At 31.7% G+C, this 23,004-nt stretch overlaps 1 protein-coding gene across 1 annotated transcript in view; it reads left to right on the forward strand.

Annotated features, from left to right (window-relative positions):
* Window positions 1-23,004, forward strand: part of LOC114324638 (formin-like protein) — a 384,693-nt gene that overhangs the window by 338,008 nt on the left and 23,681 nt on the right. The window contains exons 10-12 of the mRNA XM_028272506.2: window positions 3,093-3,226; window positions 11,140-11,432; window positions 19,362-19,641. Of these exons, the coding sequence (XP_028128307.1) occupies window positions 3,093-3,226; window positions 11,140-11,432; window positions 19,362-19,641 (707 nt within the window). The remainder of the gene's footprint in view (window positions 1-3,092; window positions 3,227-11,139; window positions 11,433-19,361; window positions 19,642-23,004) is intronic.

Here is a 23,004-nt window from a genome sequence, read left to right on the forward strand (position 1 = left end):
CAGACAATATTATAACTAACTGCTGACGTTTGGCGCTTCTGCAGAACTTTAGCGGCATCACCCTGTAACGCTCGCTTTAAAAAATGAAATTTTTGAATATCAGGAATACTTTTATCATTGTGGATAAGACTTTCAAAGCAATCTTTGAACTCTAACCAATTTTCTACAGAACCGTCAAAATTTGCTATCGGAATTGGAGGTAACTTAATCTTAGCCCCCCCACCATATACGTCACTGACCAAACTTTGATTATCATTAGCATTACCAGGATATCTACTGTCATTCACAATCTTTCTAGCTTTCGAAATAATTTTATAAAATAAGTTTTCAAAATTTATTAATTCAGACTCTCCATTATATTTGTCATCTAAAACCAACATTTCTTGTTCAATTTCTTCAAATTCATCCAACAGTCTCTCCGCTCTAGATAATCTACTTTCAAATTCAATAAGAAATTGTTCGTCATTAATTTTCCCCTCAACAATATTACTACTATCTACAAATTTTGTAAAAATAGTTAATTTTCCCTTAATAGTCCCTCTCTTTCTTACTAAACCTTCCGTCATCTTATTAATAATAGAATTATAGTTTAAACTTTAAAAAGAGTAAACCCTGTACTATTATAATTATTAAACTTTAAAAAGAGTAAACCCTGTAGTATTATAATTATTAAATCAAAACCAACTAGTTCAAATATATTGGGAATATGTTTATGTAACAGGAAATAATAAAAATATAAGGAAATGTTAACGACTCACCAATCTCCAATTTTAACCAGCTTTGCACAAAACAGTTGTAAAAAATCGATAACTTCATCAGCATTTGAAATCCATAAAACCATAAACCATTAAAATTTTATTACCATCCGACTTCGTTTGGACCACTTATTACCATTCGGCTTCGAAGAACCACTTATGTTGGGGACTTGGTCCCGCTATTGATTGCACAATGAATGTAATTAAAGCCAATATACTTTTCAATTTTTATTGTTGTAATAAAACTAACAATTACAACATAAACCAACAGAAAAGTCCCAGCGACCTGTTTTATAATTGACTGTTCTTCGCGACGTTCTAAAACAGAATGAATACAATAACTATGATCTTGACGTTCTACGCAGTTTAATAATTACGCACTATTTTCTCTGTTAGTAAAGTCAACATTTTTTAGGAACGATTCTTAACAAAATAATATGTAAGGGTGTAAACTATTCAATTAGCCCGATCAAGGAACACAAATCGTTACGAAAACCTCCAAAAGAATAAAGGAAGGATGAAAATTTGGGAATAGGTAGTTGAAATTGTCTATTATTGTATAAGAAAAAGTTTACAATTCTACATCCCCTCCATTTTATAAAAATGGAGGGAAATACCCCCTTCTCGGGGGTGAAAATATACATTCAAAATAAGTCCGGAATTGGATAAAATAACTAATTTTAAGCAACTTTTGTTCTATAGAGTTTTTTCACTAAGTCAATACTTTTCGAGTTATTTGCGAGTGAATATGTTCATTTAAAAAAAACATGGTTTTGGACGGTTTTTCGCAAATAACTCAAAAGTAAGTATTTTATCGAAAAAAGTATTCTTAGCAAAAATATAGCTTATAAAAAAGTGAAACAAATGGTGTATGCATGAAGTCTGTTGACCCAGCAGAAGCAAAGTTGTAGCTAATGAGGAGTAGGTTCTTCTTCGTCAAATTTCAAATCGAATATTTCAACGTGAAATAACCAAAACACGGAGCACTTTTCAGGGAAAACTAATTTTAACTATTTTAAAGTGTTTAAAAAAGGCCTATTTTTGTTTTTTAAAAGATCTTCTAACATTAAAAGTAAGTGAGTTACGCTCAAAATATTGTTGGTACCTTTTATTTTTTGGTAAAAGAAATTGCGAAAGCCACCCCCTAATTAGCATCCCAAATAAATTTAATCGTTACCGCCTCACACTTTACTTTTCTTATGTATTCTTTATATGATCTGTAAGTTTCATCGGTTCAAAGTGCTTCTTTTTGAAAAGTCTGTAGTTAAAATGGCTTGAACAAGTCACCAATCACGAGTGTGTGCAAATTTTGAACAGTCATAGCATAACCAATTTTTGTCTACCAGGAAAACAAAAAAATCCAAAATAATCAGAAAAGCAAAACGTACATTTTATTACTCTTTGAGATTTTTGGTATTACTAATAATTTTTATATTTAAAAAAGGAATTTTTTTCAGAATCGAAAAAATTTTTGTTTTAAAACCAATTTTTTTCAAAACTGAACAGTTTGAAGCTTCATTATAAAGAATACATAAGCAAAGTAACTTATGAAGCGGTAACGATTCATTTTATTTGGGATGCTAATTAGGGGGTGATTTTCGCGATTCTTTTTACCAAAATATAAAAGGTAGCAACAATATTTTGAGCGTAACTCACTTACTTTTACTGTTAAAAGTTTTTTTTTAAAACGAAAATAAACCTTTTTTTAAACACTTTAAAAAAGTTGAAATGAGTTTTCCCCGGAAAGTGCTCCGTTTTTTGGTTATTTCACTTTGAAATATTCGATTTGGAATTGGACGAAAAAGAACCTACTTTTCATTAGCTACAACTCCCCTTCTACTGGGTATGCAGACTTCATGCGTACACCATTCTTTTCACTTTTTTATAAGCTAAATTTTTACTAAGAATATTTTTTTCGATAAAATACTTACTTTTTGAGTTATTTGCGAAAAATCGTCGAAAAACATGTTTTTTGTTGTTAAAAATGAATATATTCACTCGCAAATAACTCATAAAGTATTGACATAGTGAGAAAACTCTAGAACAAAAGTTGCTTATAATTAGTCATTTTATCTAATTCCGGACTTATTTTGAATGTATATTTTTTCACCTCCGAGAAGGGGTATTTCCCTCCATTTTTGTAAAATAGAGGGGATGTAGAATTGTAAACTTTTTCTTATATAATAATAGACAATTTCAACTACCTATTCCCAAATTTTCATCCTTCCTTAATTTTTTTTTGGGTCAGATTGTTCTTTGATCGGGCTAAATAGCCACAGCTGTAAATAGCAAAAGCAAATATTTCTTTTGATTATAATTTAAATTGTACAATTTTAGATTTAAGATTGGTAGTACAAATATTATGTCGAACGGTATAAATGAAACCGATGGACTACAAACATTCCCCAGTAAGAGAGGAAAAAAACCAGAACATATCACTTTATTAGAACACACTAGGTTAAGGAATATAGGTAAGTAAATTGCATTGTATTATCTATTAAGTTTTAAAATGGTGTGTCATTAACTATTTCACGGAAATTTTAAAAATGTAATTACAGAACCATGAATTTGTAATCATACAGGAAACCTGTATTTGTATAAGCTTTTTACTCTGAAAACAAACGTTCCCTTATTGATATGTAACTATCTGCGATATTGACTGTTAATAGAAATTCATGTTAACTAACTGTGCTGAACCAACATACCTAGTGTTTTTAATATTCACTAAATATATTCTATGCCCTATGCTATGTCTTCTCTAAACCTTGAACGAAGATATGTGCAGAAAATTGGAAGCATTTGAGATATGGTTATATCGGAGAATAGGTTAAATCACGTCACAAATTAGGTGGTCCTCAGAAGAATGAAGAAGAATCCGGTACTGACTACCATCAAATCTAGAAAGTTTCAATACTTCGGACACATTAGGCTAAATGAATCCAGATATAAACTCCAACAAGCCGTCCTACAAGGATAAATATTTGGAAAGCGAGGTCCAGGAAGAATATCTTGGTTAAAAAACCTTAGACCCTGGTTCAACATAACATATGTGCAGCTTTTCCGCGCTGCTGCAGATAAGATAAATATTGCCATGATGATCGCCAACATTCGTCACGGACAGGCACATCAAGAAGAACTTGCACTACTCTATTTTTTATGTATTTCTTTTTGACCCATATACACTATGGACATATACACCATATATTTATGTAAAAACAATTTTTGATTTATATTACCTTTATATTCCTTTTTTTGATGTGTCGTAAATATAAGAGCAAACTTCTCTTAAGAAAAAGAGATATCAATAGAGTCAGAACGTCGGCAGACAATTCTAGAATTCATTAGACGACCCTAGAACCGACTAACAGACTCGTTCAAACGTCGATCTACTCAAATCTTATTTAAGATCGGAGATAAATCGGAAAAAGAACTAAGGAACATCAAACTGACAAAACCCCTGAATCGTCGTCACGAATAGAAAAAGAAAATTCTTAAACAGTTGAGATTACTTCTTCAGGTGTGGTTGGTTGTATTTGACAAAAAGTGACAATAAGTGACAAAAAGTTACGTGCACGAGTTGTGTACAAACAGAAAATACAAAAATAAATAAAGAAAAGGAGTTTGAAAAACTTCCTGCTCAGGCTAATGTTATGAAACAATTAACTGAACAAACTTTTCTGTCAATTCCGATTGGAAAAATTGTAATTATACGAGCTAAAGACTATGCTCTACATGTTTTGGGTATCACTTAAAACAAAACAGAGTAGGAACGAAACACGGAACAATAAACACACTATTTTCGAGGAATCAAATAAAAATGCAAAAATAATTTTATAAATTTCGAAGATAACAGACTGCTACAGTTGATTATGGAAAGTAAAAGAGACAGAGGAAGAAGGTGAACCCCTTGGTTTCGAAATCTGAGAGAATGGTTTAGCTTGAACCATTTAACTTTTTAAAGCTGCCATAAATACAATGAAAATTGCCCCGTTGATATCCAACCTTCACATGCAGAGCAACCTCAGAACTTTCAAATTTAAGTGCTTTGTGCAATTTGGGATTGTAATACAGTAGATGGTCCTGGCTATTTGCGTGCCAACAGAAGGCATGACAGGATCCTGTTATGGATGCACTATAAAATCACCGTACCGAGATCATTGTACCGTTAGTACGGATCGCATATTAGGTACATAGGCCAGGAACCGAAGCTTTTCACCTCGCAATTTTTACAGAATGGATCGATTTGCTTGAAAATTCGAGAATAAGTAGTGCCTAGTTAGTGCTAGTCCAAGGATCAAAATCTATATGATGCCGAAAGGCGCTTTTACCATGGGGGTGGTTGCCACCCCGTCTCGGGGGTGGAAAATTTTTAATATATTTTGACCGCAAAAGTTGATAAAAACATTCATTCTAAGCAAAAAATGTTCTATACATTTTTTTGATAAAATTAATAGTTTTCGATTTATTCGCTATCGAAAGTGTTGTTTTATATCGAAAAAATCAATGTTTTTCGATATACTCATTTACAATTCACTCAATTTTTGCTGTAGAAAAAATTGTTTCAAACCAAGTTCTTGGGAATTAAATAACCTATAATTTTATATTAATACATTTTTTTGTATCTCTGATGCTAATCTTTCTATTCTGAAGAAAATGACATTTTTACCAAACTACAAAAATTCGTTATACGCTTTTAACTCCAGTTTTTTAAAAACTAATCAATCTAAACCAGTTAAACTTCTAGAATATATCAATAATACTTAAATAAATAAAAATGAATAAGGCCAATGACTAAAAACATCGTTTACTTACATTATTATGTTTCCAATGGGTTTCCCCTTTTTGTTTTTCAAAAAAAATATTGATTTTTTAACCGTAACTTTTTTATTTTTTACTTTAGAAATTTGGTAAAAAAGTATTTTGTAGGTTATTACAAGATCTATGAGCCTATTAATATTAAATATTTTTAAAATACTCAGTCGCAAAAAGAGGGGACTTTGAAAGGGTTGGTAAAGGTGGTTTTTGCATGTTATTACAAGTTTTAATTGTCAATAGCTCACTCAATTTTTGCTGTACAAAAAATTTTTGCACACCAAATTCTTGGGAACTAAATAAGCTACAATTTCATATTTAAACATTTTTTTGTATCTCTGATGCTAATCTTGCTATTCTGAAGAAAAGGCCATTTTTTTCCAAACTACAAAAATTCGTTATTCGCTTTTAACTCCATTTTTTTAAAACTAATCATTCTAATCCGGTCAAACTTCTAGAACCTATTAATAATACATAAATAAAAAAGACCAAATAAGGTCAATGACTAATTTTAATTAGGGTGGTGATTAGGGGGTTGCTTCCGAACACTTTTTAGCTGAAAAAAATGGGGACTGATATTCTTTTCATTATACGTCACTTAATTTTTGAGCTAGAGGCTTTTTTATTTCTGTAGATAGATATTTTTAAATACTTTAAATTAGTTACAACAAGTAGTCCTCGAAAAATGCATAGTTTTCCCGTTTTTTGACTTTGAAACTACAATATTTAGCATTTAACGAAGAAGAGCCAACATATAATAAAGTATAGCTCGATTACTATTCGTCTTAAAGAAACTTAAAAAAACGGTTTTGTTTATTTTTTCAAAAGGTACATTTTTGTTAAGTAAAGTTGTTTTGATAAAACTAAAACTTTTGGAGTTATTAGCAGAAAACTTATTAAAAACATTGATTTTTTTCCATATAAAACTAACACTTTCTATAGCGAATACATAAATCGAAAACTATCAGTTTTATGAAAAAAATGTATAAAACGTTTTTTGCTTAGAATGAACGTTTTTACCAACTTTTGCGATTAAAATATAATAAAAAATTTCCACCCCCCGAGATGGGGTGGCAACCACCCCCATGGTAAAAGCGCCTTTCTGCATGATATAGATTTTGATTCTTGGGCTATCCACTACTTACTCTCAAATTTTCAAGCAAATCGATCCATTCTGTAAAAATTGCGAGGTTTTGTCTTGTCCTATTTTAAGTTTCATTACTTGGACTAATAGGGGAGTGCAATTAGAACGAGAAGATACAATGTTTCGGAAAAAATCAAACAAGGTTATATTTTTCTAAAACTTTTTTTGTTAGTTTATAAATATGTTAAAGTAAAAAGTTCTACTCACAAATTTCGCCGCTAATTGTTTATTAATTGTTTAAACAATAACAATTGTTTTGTATAAATAATGTTAAGAATATGGGTGAATTCAACATTTTATTTTGATAAAAAATGTTTTTATTTTAGTTTTGATTATGCTGAACCCGAATCTGGCATTACAATTTGCAAATTCAAAATGGCGGATTTTTTCCTAAAATTCCTTAAAAAGCAGTTGTAAAATCCGAATTTTTTTTATAAAACGTGTTTGTTTACATATATGTGGATATTTTTGAGAGGTTGCTGAACCCGAATAAAATTTTGATAATTTAAATTATAAAATGGCAGATCCAAAATGGCGGATAACTTAAAAAATAGTTGTAAAATCATAATTTCTTTACAAAATGTATTTATTTCTACATATATTTATTTTTGAGAGATTTGATAAACCCAACTTAAATGTTAACATTATAAACTATAAAATGGCGGATCCAAAAAGCGGATTTTATAAAAAGAACATAAAAAAGAACATTTTTCTAAAACATTTATTGTCTTTATTTTTAACAGGTTGTTGAATCTGAATTAAAGATTAAAAATTTAAATTTCAAAATGGCGGATCCAAAATGGCGGATATTTAAATGAAAAACAAGTAGAATCCAATCAAACAAATATGAAATTTCATTCTTAAAAAAAAAGATAAACAAATAATTTTCACAATAATATTAAAAATTAAAATGTATTAGAAAGAAAGAACAAATTATTCAAAATCTATCTCTTCAATATTCAAAAAATTGTTGCAATGGGATCATAAATAAAAAGTTATTCTTAGTAAAAAGCTCTGCATATTCTAAAACTTTAAATGCAATCATAAAATATCAATTTTTATCAATTTTGTACAAGATATGTCAATAAATAAAAATTTCAGTTAGGAGTAAAATACCTATATTTTTCATAATACTGAAAATTGTTATTATGGAAAGCTGTTCAAAATTAAAAACGATGTGTCAATATGCAGTTACACTTTTATGCAATTTTTTTACATAATACCTCGTATAATATTGATAAAATATAATATTTTATATTTGCATATTAAGTGTTAGACCATGAACAGCTATTTATGACGAATAACTTTCTTCATAAAATTAATAATAAATCAGTTATCATAAATAATAAGTGAAAATTTAATGATGTTTGGTATAATTAATTTGAAACAATATTAAAAAAAAAACAAATTCTCGATTAGAAGGATATAATTACATATTGGAACATAGTTTTTAATTCCAAACAACTTTTTTTTATAAAAATTTTCGATATTGTGAAATATAAAGGTACTTTACTCTTGAGTGAAATTCATATTTTTTACATACCTCTTACAAAATTAACAAAATTTGATATTTGATGGTTGGATCTTATGTTATATACGATGCAGAGTATTTTATAAAGAATAACTTTTTTTCGTAAAACTGATATTAAAAAAGTTATCAATAGGTTCCAAGTTACGCAAACATACTGTATAAGAGCTAAAAAAATTTTTTTGTTGAACATTTATTATTCTTGAAGCTTATTATTAAATTAATTTTAGGTAAGTTTTACAGAAAAAAGGTTTGATCACTCTGTATATACATTTTTTCAGCTGGTAATTTTCGGTTTTTGTATTACATTTTTGTTATCTTTCTTAGTTTTCTCAAAAACAAATTGTTTATTTCATTTTTAAACTAAAATAATTCAGTGTTTTATAAAGATCACATCCTAGGCTTTAAAAAAATATCAAAAAAAAAAAATGTATTAGATTTATTCAAACTTGAGTAATACCGTCTTAAAGTGGTGGGAATTCTGTAGAACTACGAAGTTTTCAAAAATTACATTTTTTGAGACAGCGTATTATTTGAATTACATTATTGAGATTTTTTTTGAATGAAACATCGTTTAGTAAGATGATTGAGAGGTAAGTTGTGCAAATTTGAGAGCTTTATAAGTAAAATTATATTAGTTACAGATTTTTAAATCATTTTTAAACAAAATTCATGTAAGTCTCACTTTCCGCCCACACCGTACTTATATCCATACATTTTATTTCTTTTTATTACAACCATAAAATAGCTTATTTCATATTGTTTCATGTCCAATTTGTAAAATTTCTTTTGATCCATTATTTAAAGAATTACATTAAAAAAACTCAACCGTGCACTTCTTCCAACGCTAGTTTACTGTGCGCCAATGTGTGTGAGAAGGGTGACTTTAGCGTTATAAATAAAAAATTACGGAAGCTAGAGATTTAATTTTGGAAAAATATTTATATAAGGTTTTTTTTGTAAAATTTTCTGAGTTTTTCAATGGTCAAGTCAGTTTTTTTCTAAATATTATATTTTCGGAGTTATTTAAAAAAACATCTAACTTCGCTGTTCATTTGTTTAATAAAAAATGAAGCACCCACTTCTCGAGTACAACTTTTTGATATGTTGTTTATTAAACATTTCTTAATGAAATTACAAAAAGTTTTATCTTGTTTGATTTTTTCCGAAGTGAAAATCTAAATGCACTCCCCTATAACAACATAATAATGGTGTACAACCTGGCAACGATGAGTACCTAACCAATTTTTTAGAAATGACATAAAACTTTTGGAATGGCCCCCATATTCTTGAGATGTAAAATGTATCAAAAATATTTAAACAAAAAATATACCAGAGGTCAAATTGCCATCCAAAAATCCATCTTTTCTTTATTTTTATTAAGTGTCGGTACCAAAATTTCGGTCTTTTATATACACCTACATACTTGAAAACCGTTTTTTTTGTTTCCATACGATTTACTAAAAATTTGTTTTATTAAAATTTACTGACTTCAAATAAATGAAAAGATTTGCAGAACTATTTCGAAAATAAATATTTTATGTGTTTTTAAATTATTGGATTTATTTTTAAAAGTAATGTTTGTAATTAATAATTAGTTATATTAGTAATCATTACTAATAATGAATTATTTATTCATGATCATTAGAGAGCGGAATATATGCAACACAACATTACCAAAATATGCGCATATATATGCATTAATTTTACTACAAATATGCAGGTATTTTTTCTAAATTTGTCTAAATATGTAAATGCATATTAAAAATACTCAAAAATAAAACAATATATTAAGTCGTAAGATCTTCAGAAAAGTTGCCTTCAAAAATACGTACAACTTTCCTCAAACAGTCGAAGCCCTCATTTTTTTCTAAAACATTTTTTAATTTATTTCTAATTGTAATCCCTGTATTTCCGGGAATTTTTTGACAATGAGCAGAAAAAGTGTTAACAAGATTAACCGAATCACTTAATTGTAAATTCCTTTATTCTAATGACTTTATTAGATCTGGTAAAAAACTAACATTAACTTTTATGAACATAAGTTCTTTAGCAATTTGTACGTTACTTAAAGAACAAAGTACGTTACTTAAGCTGAAGAACTAAAGCGGAATTGTCTACAATTTGATGGATTTTTGTATTTTGATGCTTCTCTCTATGTCCGTCTTTATAGAAGTAAAAGCGAATTTGTCGAATAAAAACACTCTTTCCAGAAAAATTTCTTTTGTGGGACATGATGCTTTTGTTTGTCAGTTCCTCATTTAAAAAATGAAATGTGAAAATGAATGTAACTTACGATTTTGGAACAGGCCTTGCAAAATACTTTGTCTCTACTTAGCTTTAACTCGGGAAAACACTTTATCCAAGCACTTTTTTGAATGGTAGACATATTTAAATTTAATATATACCAATCACTTCAAAAACACTAAATACGATACAACGTTTACTTTAAACAAATGTTGGCCGGAAACTGACAAAATAATTATTAGAACCTTAAAAGCAGGTAAGGTACCTACGACTTGCTACGCTAATAAAATAATATTTTTCTGGGAACACCCATAATTGTTAAATTCAGGTAGTAATGGGAAAGTCCAGATGAGCGATAGATAGATAAATAACGAGCTCGTTCATATCGAAGTTATAAAATTCCAACTAAGAGAGGAAAATTTTAAACTTTTATATAATTTATTTTTAAAATATGCAAAATAAATCGTGTTTAGCTTAAATATGCAATGTTGTGTTTGTTGTCTGAAAATATGCAATATATGCATCTATATGCACTTTGCATATATTCCGCTCTCTAATGATCATAATTAAGTAATAATAATTCTATGATATTTGGAATTTTTATGTAGTAATATTTTTTAATTAATTATTTTATATTTTGTTTTCCATTTTAGCAATATCTAGGCGAAAACTGGAAATGACACCTGACAAAGTAATAAACGCAATAAATATGCTGGATCTGAAACAGCTCTCCTTAGAAAATGTAGAACTTCTTCAAAGGATGGTGCCTACCGAACAAGAAACTAAAGCGTATAGAGAGTATCAGTTCGAAAAGAAGAACGTGAATATGTTAACAGATGAAGATAAATTCTTGCTTCAATTGACGAAAGTCGAAAGGATATCAGCGAAACTGTCTATTATGAGTTACATAGGCAACTTTTTTGATAATATACATCTTGTTACACCTGTAAGTACAAATCATAAAGTAAATATCTGTACCATTTGATCAGATGATGTTATGTCCATTTTTACTACTTTATAGGAGAGACAAAAAACCGTTTATGGGAGTTTGTGTTTAAGGTTTTACCTAGGAATTAGCAATTTTCAGAATAAATAGATATGTGAATCTATGCGATATGTTACAATTTATTTTACGGACTCGAAAAAGTGGAACAAGAGTTTGAAAATAAAAAAGAAATTTGAAAAAATTGCAACTTATCATGTTTTGACCAAATGATTATTGTTAAAGAATATCACTTATTATCTTCCTATTCTGGAATTATTTGACTTTTTTGTGGAATTTCTTCTTCCTCTTCTTCTGCATGTCATCTTTATGTCTTCACTATGTCTTCATCTGCGATGAAGGTTGGCAATCATCACTGCTATTCTAACTTTTGACACTACAGCTCAAAAGAGTTCAGTTGAGCTGCATACACACCAAGATATTTTTCTTCTACCTTTGCTGCCCCTTCCTTGAATCTTTTCCTGCATTATTAATTTAAAGAATTCATAACTGTCACCACGTGTCATATGATCCAGATACTGTGGTTTTTTATTTTGGTGGAATCCAGTATCTCCCTGTTGTGCTCTATTTTTCTTAGTACTTTTCATTGGTTATTCTGTCTGCCCAGGAGATTTTCAGCAATCTTCGATATGTCCACATTTCAAATGGATCCAATCTATTATTACATTGTTTAATAAGAGTCCATGTCTCCACAACATACACAAGAATAGAAAATGCATAACAATAATTTATTACTCGTTTTCTAAGATTTAGGCTGAGGTCTCTACCACAAAATATTTGTTTCATGTTATTGAATGCATTTACCAATGAATTAATACAACTTGATTCCACAAAAATACTAATTTGTGACTTATGCACAAGTGACTTGTACCACTTATCACTATTTGACCATAAAAAATGAAAAATGTATTTTGATCATTGTGTGATAACAATACTTATGATAATCTGATCACGCATAAACAAAAAAATGTGCACTTATCATTGAATAACCAATGCTGCCAATCAAATTATATTCGTTGTGCATTTAGCAGCGTCTGCCTAAACGATAAAGAATGTTGTTTTGATTATTTGTGTGCACTAAACACAAAATTACTAAAAATGCAGTTAGCACCGTCTGACCAAATGGTACTGATATCTAAGTAAAAAATATCGATTTCAACTAAGTTTCTAGTACCTTAAAAAATCGATAAGAAGCGATGAAAAGCGATTGAATTTCAACGCTTATACTAATTTACAACATTTATTGTTTTGCACTAATTTTTTAACAATTATTGTCTGATGTATTATTATTTTTCGACCCCATTTTTTATTTTGTACAAATATTATAAATTCAGTTACTTGAGTATGTTCTGAAACATCTCACTTTCAGATACTTCTTCTTCTTGAAGTGTCCTTTCCTCAATGGAGTTTGGCTACTATAATTAAAACTCTTGCCTGCCTTCAGCTGTTCAAAATTTAGCTCTGTCCATTGTGGGATGTGTCTTAGCCACGTTAGTTTTTTCCTTCCTAGTACTCTCTTTCCCTCGATCTTTCTTTTCACTATTAGTTGAGCATATTGGTACTTATTATTTCTGAATATGTGGCATAGGTAGGATTTTTGTAGTTATACTTCTTTAGGCGCGATTGAGAGTAAAATTTCATAATACTGCGCGCATGCGCACACAGACAGTATGGCGTTTAGTTGCTGAATCTTTCAAGTTATGTATAAATATATTATCAGTGCAAGAAAAGGTATGCAAAGAATATATTAGTATTTTTAGTAAATATATTTATTATAATTTTGTGTCTTTGGATTTGTCTTCCTCAGGAGTAAGATGAGTATTATTAAAACATTATATTGTATATTTATTATACTTCACCTTCCAGTCTGTTTGTTACCGTGAATTGTCATTAGGTACGTCCGAACCGATACAGACACAGTCCTCGTAGCGTATTTGGTATAGCATTCGCCCAGATATCGAGAGGTCTTGAGTTCGAGTCCGGAGCAATCCTATTTTTTTTTTAATTTTTTTGAAAGCGGTAAGCACAAAATTAGTTTGGTGTTTAAAAAAATTAAAACAAACTGTTTAAAGTATATTTATTTTTAAGAAATCATATAATAGAAGTATAACTTCTTACGTGCGTACAAAGTACACACACATTCTTTTTTTTTTCTAACTTTCACTGTGTTGAAAAGTTCTAGTTCTTTGCCTATTCTGTGCTACACTTCTTCGTCTGAGGTATGCGATGTCCATGAAATTTTGAGGATTTTCCGGTAGATCCACATTCCAAAGGCCTCCAATTTATTTACGGTTGATGTTTTAAGGGTCCACGTTTCAACTACATAGAGAAGAGTCGATCAGACGTAGCATTTCGATAAACGTAGTCGAATTTCGAGATTTATTCATATAGCAGTCTTTTGAGTTTTTCAAACGATTTTCTGGCCTATTTATTCTATTCTCGATCTTATTTCTAGATTATTATTTAGGCTGCTATCGATCGAACACCCCAGGTACTTTTTATTGACCTGTTCTAAAATGTGCCCGTTAATTGTGCAAGGTTGAGTAGGTAGGTATATTCTGTTTTTTTTTCGGATTGACATAATTTGGTTTTCTTAATGCTTATTTTCATATCGAATTGCTCACAGTTTGAGTTGGTCCTATTGATGACTCGTTGTAGACCTAAGTCGGATTTGGCAATCAACACCGTATCATCAAGACTGTATCATAAAATTAAATAGGAGGGGTGACAAAACATCGTATTCTAACTCCTCTCCTAATTTTTATTTCTGTAGACGTGGAACCTTAGATCCTAATTCTGGTGTTTTATTCAGCGTTTTTTAGTAGTTTGAATTGTTTTCCATTTAAACTGACTTCTTGCAATCGTTGTAATAGTGGATTGTGCTTTGAAGTCTATGAAGCATAAAACTATATCTTTCTGTTGGTATTAGCATTTTTGGAAAGAACTAGTAAACTGAACAGGGCTTATCTCGTTCCGATGCCAGCTCTGAATCTAAACTCTCGTCTCCGATGATTGTTTCGCACTTTTTATAGATTCGGTTATGTATTTTTATAAATTCGGGTCAGATATTAGCTACTTATAACTTTGTTATTAGGTACTTTGATAGTTGTTTAAGTTGATATATTATTAATATTTATGTTACAGATGTTACAACAATATAGTACTGAGCGCGCTAATAAATGGCAAAATAACGCAAAAGATGGAAAACATAATACAATGGGCAACAAAAAGAGATGAAACTAGTGGAGGTGGAAATGGTCGTTATGTTATAAATGAATAAATTAACATTACATTACATAGTTTCCCACCTTTAGACGTATCAGAGGAGCATGACAACTCTCACTGTGACAGTAGAATTTTATAAAATACTCCTGTCTGTCACAGACGTCTAAAGGTGGGAAACTATGTAATGTAATATCATTGTTTATATAGGGAGATAGTTGGTCAGCCCAATAGGTAAATATGTTTGATTCAAATTGAGCCAGTCACCAGATGTCCCCACAATTTCTATCACGGTTGCAACGTCAAAATTCATAGACACCAAGTTGGACACGATCCTATTCATAACACCCCAACTCGCATACTAATTAAGAAAAATAAATATATATTAGAAGAGTATATTTAGAAATTGAATTAATGATGTCATGCTACTATATATTATATAATATGTAATAGCATGACATCATTAATTCGATTTCTAAATTATATATTTATTTTTCTTAATATGTATGCGAGTTGGGGTGTTATGAATAGGATCGTATCCAACTTGGTGTCAATGCATTTTGACGTTGCGACCCTGACAGAAATTGTGGGGACATCTGGTGACTGTCTCAATTTAAATCAAACAAATTTTCCTATTGGGCTGACCAACTATCCCTATATAAACAATGGTAATATGTAATGTTAATTTATACGTTTATAACGATCATTTCCACTTCCACTAGTTGTAACAATATAGAAAACTTCTGTTGGCGTTAAAGTAAAGAGGATGATATACTCCAACAGAAGTAAAGAAAAGACAGACTAATGTGTAACTAAATGGGAACAAAAATAAAGATAGTAGAAAATAGTAAAAAATTATGTAAAGGGAAAATGATAAGATGAAAGGAGTGATGAACAAATAATATAGATGAATAGACAGAGGCAAACTGAATGAGTGGGCTAGCAAGAGACGCAAGAGAACGACAACTTGACACTAAGCCAAGCCGCACACCAAAGAAACATGAAACGAAAAACATGAAACATGAAACGAAAAACATGTTTCATGAAACTAAAACACTGCTAAACAAATCTCAAAGTCCGCCTACCAATGAAACGAGTGTGATTCATGCTCATGATACATTTTTATTTTCGGAGAGTTTCATAAATGGCCGGACGTATATTTGTTTAGCAGTGGTTTATTTCCATGAAACGTAATTTACGTTTCATGTTTCTTTGATGTGCGGTCGGGCTAAGGATAGATACGGCCAATTTGCATTCCTGTCAAAGACGGTAGCTCAAAGTAGATAGTGATGATAACTAAGAAGAGAAATATTAAGATAAGAATAATTTTCTGGAAAGGAATAAAGATGAATAATTTCTAAAGAAGAACAAATTAAATAAAACTAACACATCATGGGCGCCAAGAAAATGATCTTCGATCACTCTCCCAGGTATCTTACAATGATATACAAAATAGGTCTGGATCCCGCGTATGAAAAAAAAGTTGATTAATAGCAAGCTGAAAATTTGTTAATAGCTTAAGGGTGTCCAGTCGGATAAACTTTGAGATATGGGAACACTGGAACAGGGGCAGTTTTAACTGTGGAATAGGTTAAAAATTTGGAACGGTCACACCACGAAAACTTCACATTTACTTTGTCCGACAGAACAGACTTACTCTCCGAACAGAGATTAAACTCTCATGCAAAAATCAGACTGCTATTTATCACCTGTCATAATTCCTGTCGTTTGACATATTCTACATGTTCCACTCATTAAAACGCCCATTTGGTGATAAATAGCAGTCTGATTTTTGCATGAGAGTTTAATCTCTGTTCGGAGAGTTTAAGTCTGTTCTGCCGGACAAAATAAATGTGCCGTTTTCGTGGTGTGACCGTTCCAAATTTTTAACCTGTTCCACAATTAAAACTTCCCCTGTTCCAGTGTTCCCATATATCAAAGTTTATCCGACTAGACACCCTTAAGCTATTAACAAATTATCAGCTTGCTATTAATCAACTTTTTTTTCATACGCCGGATCCAGACCTAAAATAAGTAAATATTTATTAAAAGTAACTACCTAGATTTGGACAATCTCTGAGTTAAACCAAATTGAATATTGTGTGACTCTAAAATGACAAAGTTAACTTTAACATGTTATATTCAAGATAACAACAATCATGTTACCTGTTACAAAATTATATAAGTACCTTTTACTTACATATAGGGTACAACTCACATGAGACCTTTACCTTTACCAAATGTTTACAGTACGCTTGCTACGAACAACTAAATTAGAACTCGAAAAATATGACCAATGATATAAAACAAGCCTGACACTAAGTAGAAATATAATACAATGAATTAAGCAAAATCAATGAATGAAATTGAAGCGAAGAAATATAATATACAACTGACTTGAATTGACCGAATAAATGAAGATAAGTAAATGAACACCAAAATATCTGCGAAACAAGCAACTAATACAAACTAAATTTATATAATGACATGAAATCGACCTAAATTAACAATAAAATATAAAAACTAATACCTTTTTGGCAGATACGCCGAGCTCGCACAGTACCGCAAATTTATACATGTTTGGGAACTTACTAAACTTATATGTACCTATATTAAAAACCAAATAAATGCAAGCTAAATCTTAAACAAAGTAATTAGTAAACATAGTGCATCAATGAGCGCCAGGATGGTGCAAAACCATGCCTCCTGTAGGCCCAGGTGCAAAGACGAAAAGGAGATGTAATGCCCTAAAAACTTGTTCCCCCAAGTGACTAATGGTTGGCTCTCGGTGTTGTGATATGTTTTTAAGTTTTCACGTGAGTGGCTAAAAAACAGTTCCCGTTTACTTCAATTGCTTAAGTGTAATCAAAGAAAAACGAGGAAAGAGTTTTTAAGATAAATCATAATGTAAAAAAGGGCCATTAACTATACACAAAAAATTACTGAATTATTGAAGTCTTGACAAAATTTGACCTTGACAAGAATTTATGTGATATTTTTTTCTAATTACAGACTAAATATAATTACAGAATAAATATGATTTAAAAATAAAAATGTATACCATTTTTTATTCAGTTGCAATGCGAAGGCAAAACAATCTTACTTTTCAATTAGAATACGGAGCGCAGTCCAGTCCCCTGAATCGCGATTTTCGGCTCTTATTGGAGCCTCATCGGAGAGAACGTAGGCACTGTTCTCCATGAACTTTGTTCTCCATGTTCTTCACTGCAGCATCCATGTGCTTGCAAATTGTAGAAGCCTTGGAGGTTGTCACCAGGAAAGTGTACCAATAAGTTTTCAATTTAAAAATCTTTTAGTAATATTTTTAATATTTTCAATATTATTAATTTTACTATTAGGATTGAAAACAAACTTCATCTTTAAATATGATTTCTTTAAAATACTTATAGGATACTGACTTATTAATGATATTGGAATAATTTAAAAGAAATTTTGACTTATGTATGACAAAAAATATAAGGTTGGGATTTTCTCTGAATGAATATTAATTATAGATTTTGGAATGATTAAAAGATACCTACTAAAATTATATGTCACAATGAAATGGCTGCTGACAGTTATAAAAAAAAATAATTTACCATGTAGCGACGTTATATGCAAAAAATGGATTGGATTGATTCCTTCTAAACACTCCTGTATACATTTAGTGAACCACATTTCGAAATCCAATTTTCCAACAATTTAACTATCACGAGGTATTGCTAACCTCCAAACTGGACTTAAATTTGCCACATGCCACTCACTCATAGAAGTTCCAACCAAAAGTGAAAGCTGCGGTTCTTTTCGTCTGTCACAAGGACGACCTCAGAACACGAAGTAATATTCACCGCTACCAACCCAACAAATCCAAAACATAGTTTTAAGTTGGTTTAATGGTGACGTTTTGAAAATAAATAATTTTTTAAAACATAAGAGAAAATAATATTTCTAAATGGAGAATTATAAGAAAATTAGAGAAATTTAATTAAGAGCTCAAAAGAAAATAATTATAAAAATAATTAAAGAGTTCAAAAATGATTCCGTAACGTGTCAAACCGTTGCAAAGTCTTATCTCTCTTTGTTTTGCAATTTATTATGTTTTCCATCTTTTGCGTTATTCTGTTGGTTATTAGCGCGCTCATCACTGTATATTTATTCTATGTGCAATCTTTTATATTGGCTATCTTTCTCAGTACGATTTTTGTGAGCCATACTGTATTGTATTGTAGGTTTTTTAATGATCCAGTATAGTTCTTGTTTATTGGACATAATTAATATTTTTAATTTTGGTGTCATATACAGATTCGGTAATATTTTATCGTGGGTATGATAATTAATAGGCTCAAAACAAAAAAAGATGAAATTATACTACTTTCTTATTGATAGATTTTCCTCTCTCAAATAAACATTTCCTCTTTCTTTCTACTCTGTATACTTATCTGATACATATTATATCTCTGTATTGTAATGAGAATTGATTGTAATGAGAATTACATTTTACATTTATTATTGACGTTTCGACGTCCTATGAGGAAATCGTATTTGAAAGTTTTTTATATAACATGAAACTATGTCAACCTGTAAATGTTTATGAAATGACCCAATCTGTATATATTTAATCATTAATTGTTACTTCTACTTACATTTTAGCAAATGCATGCAATAATATCGGGCTCGAATTCGGTGAAAAACTCGAAGAAACTCAGATCTGTGTTAGAAATAATCCTTGCCTTTGGCAACTACTTAAATAGTAGTAAACGTGGACCAGCTTATGGTTTCAAACTCCAATCTTTGGATACTTTGTTAGATACCAAGTCGACTGATAAACGCTTGTGCCTTTTACATTACATTGTTGCCACCATACGGCAGAAATTCCCGGAATTGCTGAATTTCGATAGCGAGCTTCATTATATAGAGAAAGCCGCAGTAGGTAAGTTGCTAGAAATTCTTTTATAAGTTCTAACAGTAAGCCCTAAAATTTTTTATTAATTTAGATTTTTTTACTTCTGGAAGCCGTCCGTGCATGCACACCGGTCGCACTGCATCCTTTTGGCTTATTGTGCTTTCTTCCGTTTGTTCTCATGACACCCAATCCAATAAAGTCGTGCCCTTCACTAGCCTATAAAGGTTCACTGAGTTAGTGCCATATGCTTTCGGACTTGGTCTGCTATCTCCATATATTGCTTGTATCTTGCGATCCAATGCCTCGCTGTCGCATATTATAATATGTCTGACTGTCTCGGTCTCTCTATTGCATAGTCTGAAACTGAGATCCCCATTGTATAGTCCCATTGTGTGTAGGTGTCCATTTACTGGAAAATGTCCAGTTAGGAAACCTGCAGTGATTTTGAGCTGATTCCTGTTCATTTTACGCAATGTCAGCTCTTTTCACGCATGTCTGAGGTATAAATCTCTTTTTTTTTGTTTTGTGTGGGAATTTTTTCCCAGTATTCTTTGATCCAACCTCTTAATCGGTCTCTGATTGTGCTTTTCGGCACGCCATGTGCCGGTTCTGGACCGAAGTATCTTGTTGCTGATCCCCGTCTAGCAAGTTCGTCAACTTTCTCATTGCCTATCCCTTGATGTACAGACACCCATATGAGTTTTGCCTCGTTATGTTCGGTCAGGGTTTCAAGTTCTTCGCGGCATTCACATGCATGCCTGGAGGTTATCCTTGGGATCTTTAAAACCCTCAAGGCCGCTTGGTAGTCCGAACAAATATTGATTCTCTCATTAGTATAAGTCCTCAATCTGTTTATCCTTACACGTGCAGGATTGCATATTCCTCTGCCTGAAATACAGAGGCATATTCTCCTAGTGGTATGGAACCGTTATAGTCCCTATCTTCACTATGTACTCCTGATCCCGACCCATCTTCTTTCTTGGGCCCATCTGTATACCAGGCGTGGCCTCATACTTCAGACGTCTGCCAGGATTTCCCCATACCTCCCTGGAGTGTATTTCCACCTGGAAAGGTATTTCCATTTTATATTTGGCGACTGAATGGTGATTTTTAATCTCTCATATCGGATTCCCGCATATATCCTTGATGTTGCAGTGTCCTTTGACCACTGCAATTTTACTTTGATTTCTCTGCAGTCTATGTAACCCAATCCTTGCCTCACCCTTCACTATCATGTGTAAGGGAGGAAGGTATAGTAAGGCACCCATTTCTGCAGTCAGTGTGCCTCTTATTGTACCTATTATGCTAAGACAGGCAAGCCTTTGTATCTTGCCTAACTTCTGTATAGCATTTCTCTGTTGCACCTTTGGCCACCAGACCAATGCTATGCAAAGCCAATGCAATAACCATACGTTATTGTGGGCTTTACCATCCTGTTGTATATCCAATACACCATGTCCGATTTAAGTCCCCATGTTCTGCCAATGTGCGTCTGGCCCCCATTAAAGTGACCACTTCTTCCTCTTAGTTGTTACTCATCGTTGTTTCCATCCCATATGTAACAGGTCTTATTAATGTCCTATATAGATTATTCTTTCTTGTCGTACTTAGAATCTTGCTTCTTAGAAGATTTCAATTCATTCCATATGTTTTTTGAAGTTATACTTCTTTACGATCGAGAGTGAAATTTTAAAATCAGAAAAACGAGAAAATATTATCGACAATGAAAAAGTAATAAAGTTATTGAAAAGCTAGTGAAAAAAAAAACAGGAAGAAAAAGAGGATTGAAATCATATATGTACTAATCCAGTAGTACTATTCCGGTTGGTGTATGGCGGAATTTAATTAAAACGACAAAGAAGTAATGTGTACAACGAACGGTAATCTGTTTATTTATTTTGTGTGAAAAAGCGGTGTGTTGTTGACCTATATCGACAATCGAAGGGTATGTGTTGTGCAGACGCTGGTAGTAGACTGACTGGGTCGAACGAAACCCCACTGTTATGTCAACTGATTTACGGTTTCTTAGATAAACCAGAGAAAGCCATAAATTGAGAAACTTTATGGATTTCAAGAATTTTGACATAACGAGGCTGGGGACATCGTAATCAATTAAGAAGTGTTTCTTTGAAAGAAACATTAATCTTATACAATCTGTTTAACGTTTCGTTTAACATCTGCTCTGTATTTACATGTGAATTTATATGACACATATTAGGTATTTCGTTTTGCGAAAAGTTATTAAAAATAAAAATTAAAATTAGCAGAAAATAGTAATTACAGCGTAATGCTATATACCCCCCTTCGAGTGACGAAGACGATAAATAATACATAATATATACATATTATAATGACAATTGAAAATAGAAAAAAATAAAGAACGCAAAGTTTATACGAGGAGAACGAAAAATCACTTAATACACTGTGAACTGACACTTTCTTGGTAGCTTCCGGTAAATCTTGCTCTTCTCCTCGGTCTGTTGTTTGTTTTGCTGGATACTGTAATTTTTTTGTTTCGTGATGGGGAGAGTCGTGAAGCTCGTAGGCTGGTTTCAATCTGTCTATGGAAATTGTTGATTCTTTTCCATTTACCCGGACGACAAAAGTCTTGTCACCTCGCTTAACAACTGGAAAAGGACCGTGATATGGGTTTTCTAAGCTGCTTTTGATTGTATCACGGCGGATGAAAACGTGAGAGGTGGTTTTCATGTCTTTGAAAATGAAGGTACTTTTGGATCCATGATGCGACGGTTGCGTAGGACGGAGGTTTTCGAAATGGTTTCGAAGCGTTTTTAAATAAATGTGAGCATTGTCGTCGGTGTTTCTTTGTGACGAAAACAATAGTTCACCTGGCAAACACAATGGTTCTCCGTACACGAGTTCGGCGGCTGAAGTACCTAAATCTTCTCTCCACGCTGCTCGTATGCCCAGTAACCCTGAAGGTAGGGTTTCGGTCCATCGGATGTTTTCATGACATCGAATTGCTGCTTTTAACTGTCGATGAAACCTTTCTACCATACCATTTGCTTGCGGATGATAGGCGGTTGTCCTTAAATGGGTAGTTCCAGTTAATTTGCATATTGATTTGAAGAGATGCGATTCGAATTGTCGGCCTTGATCTGTTGTGATGCGCTTGGGAGTGCCGAAACGAGCTATCCAACCAGAAAAAAAATGTTCTGGCTACTGTGTCTGCTTCTTGATTAGGCATCGGGAAAGCTTCTGGACAACGTGTGAAACGGTCAACGCATGTTAGACAGTATCTGTTTCCTTCTGAGACCGGCATCACTATAATGTCTATGTGGACATGTTCGAATCGGCTGGAAGGTGGTAGAAAACTTCCAGTAGGTGAAACAATGTGGCGCGATATTTTCGATTGTTGGCACTGTAGAC

This window comes from Diabrotica virgifera, chromosome 2 (assembly GCF_917563875.1).
Source record: "Diabrotica virgifera virgifera chromosome 2, PGI_DIABVI_V3a".
NCBI lineage: Eukaryota > Metazoa > Arthropoda > Insecta > Coleoptera > Chrysomelidae > Diabrotica > Diabrotica virgifera.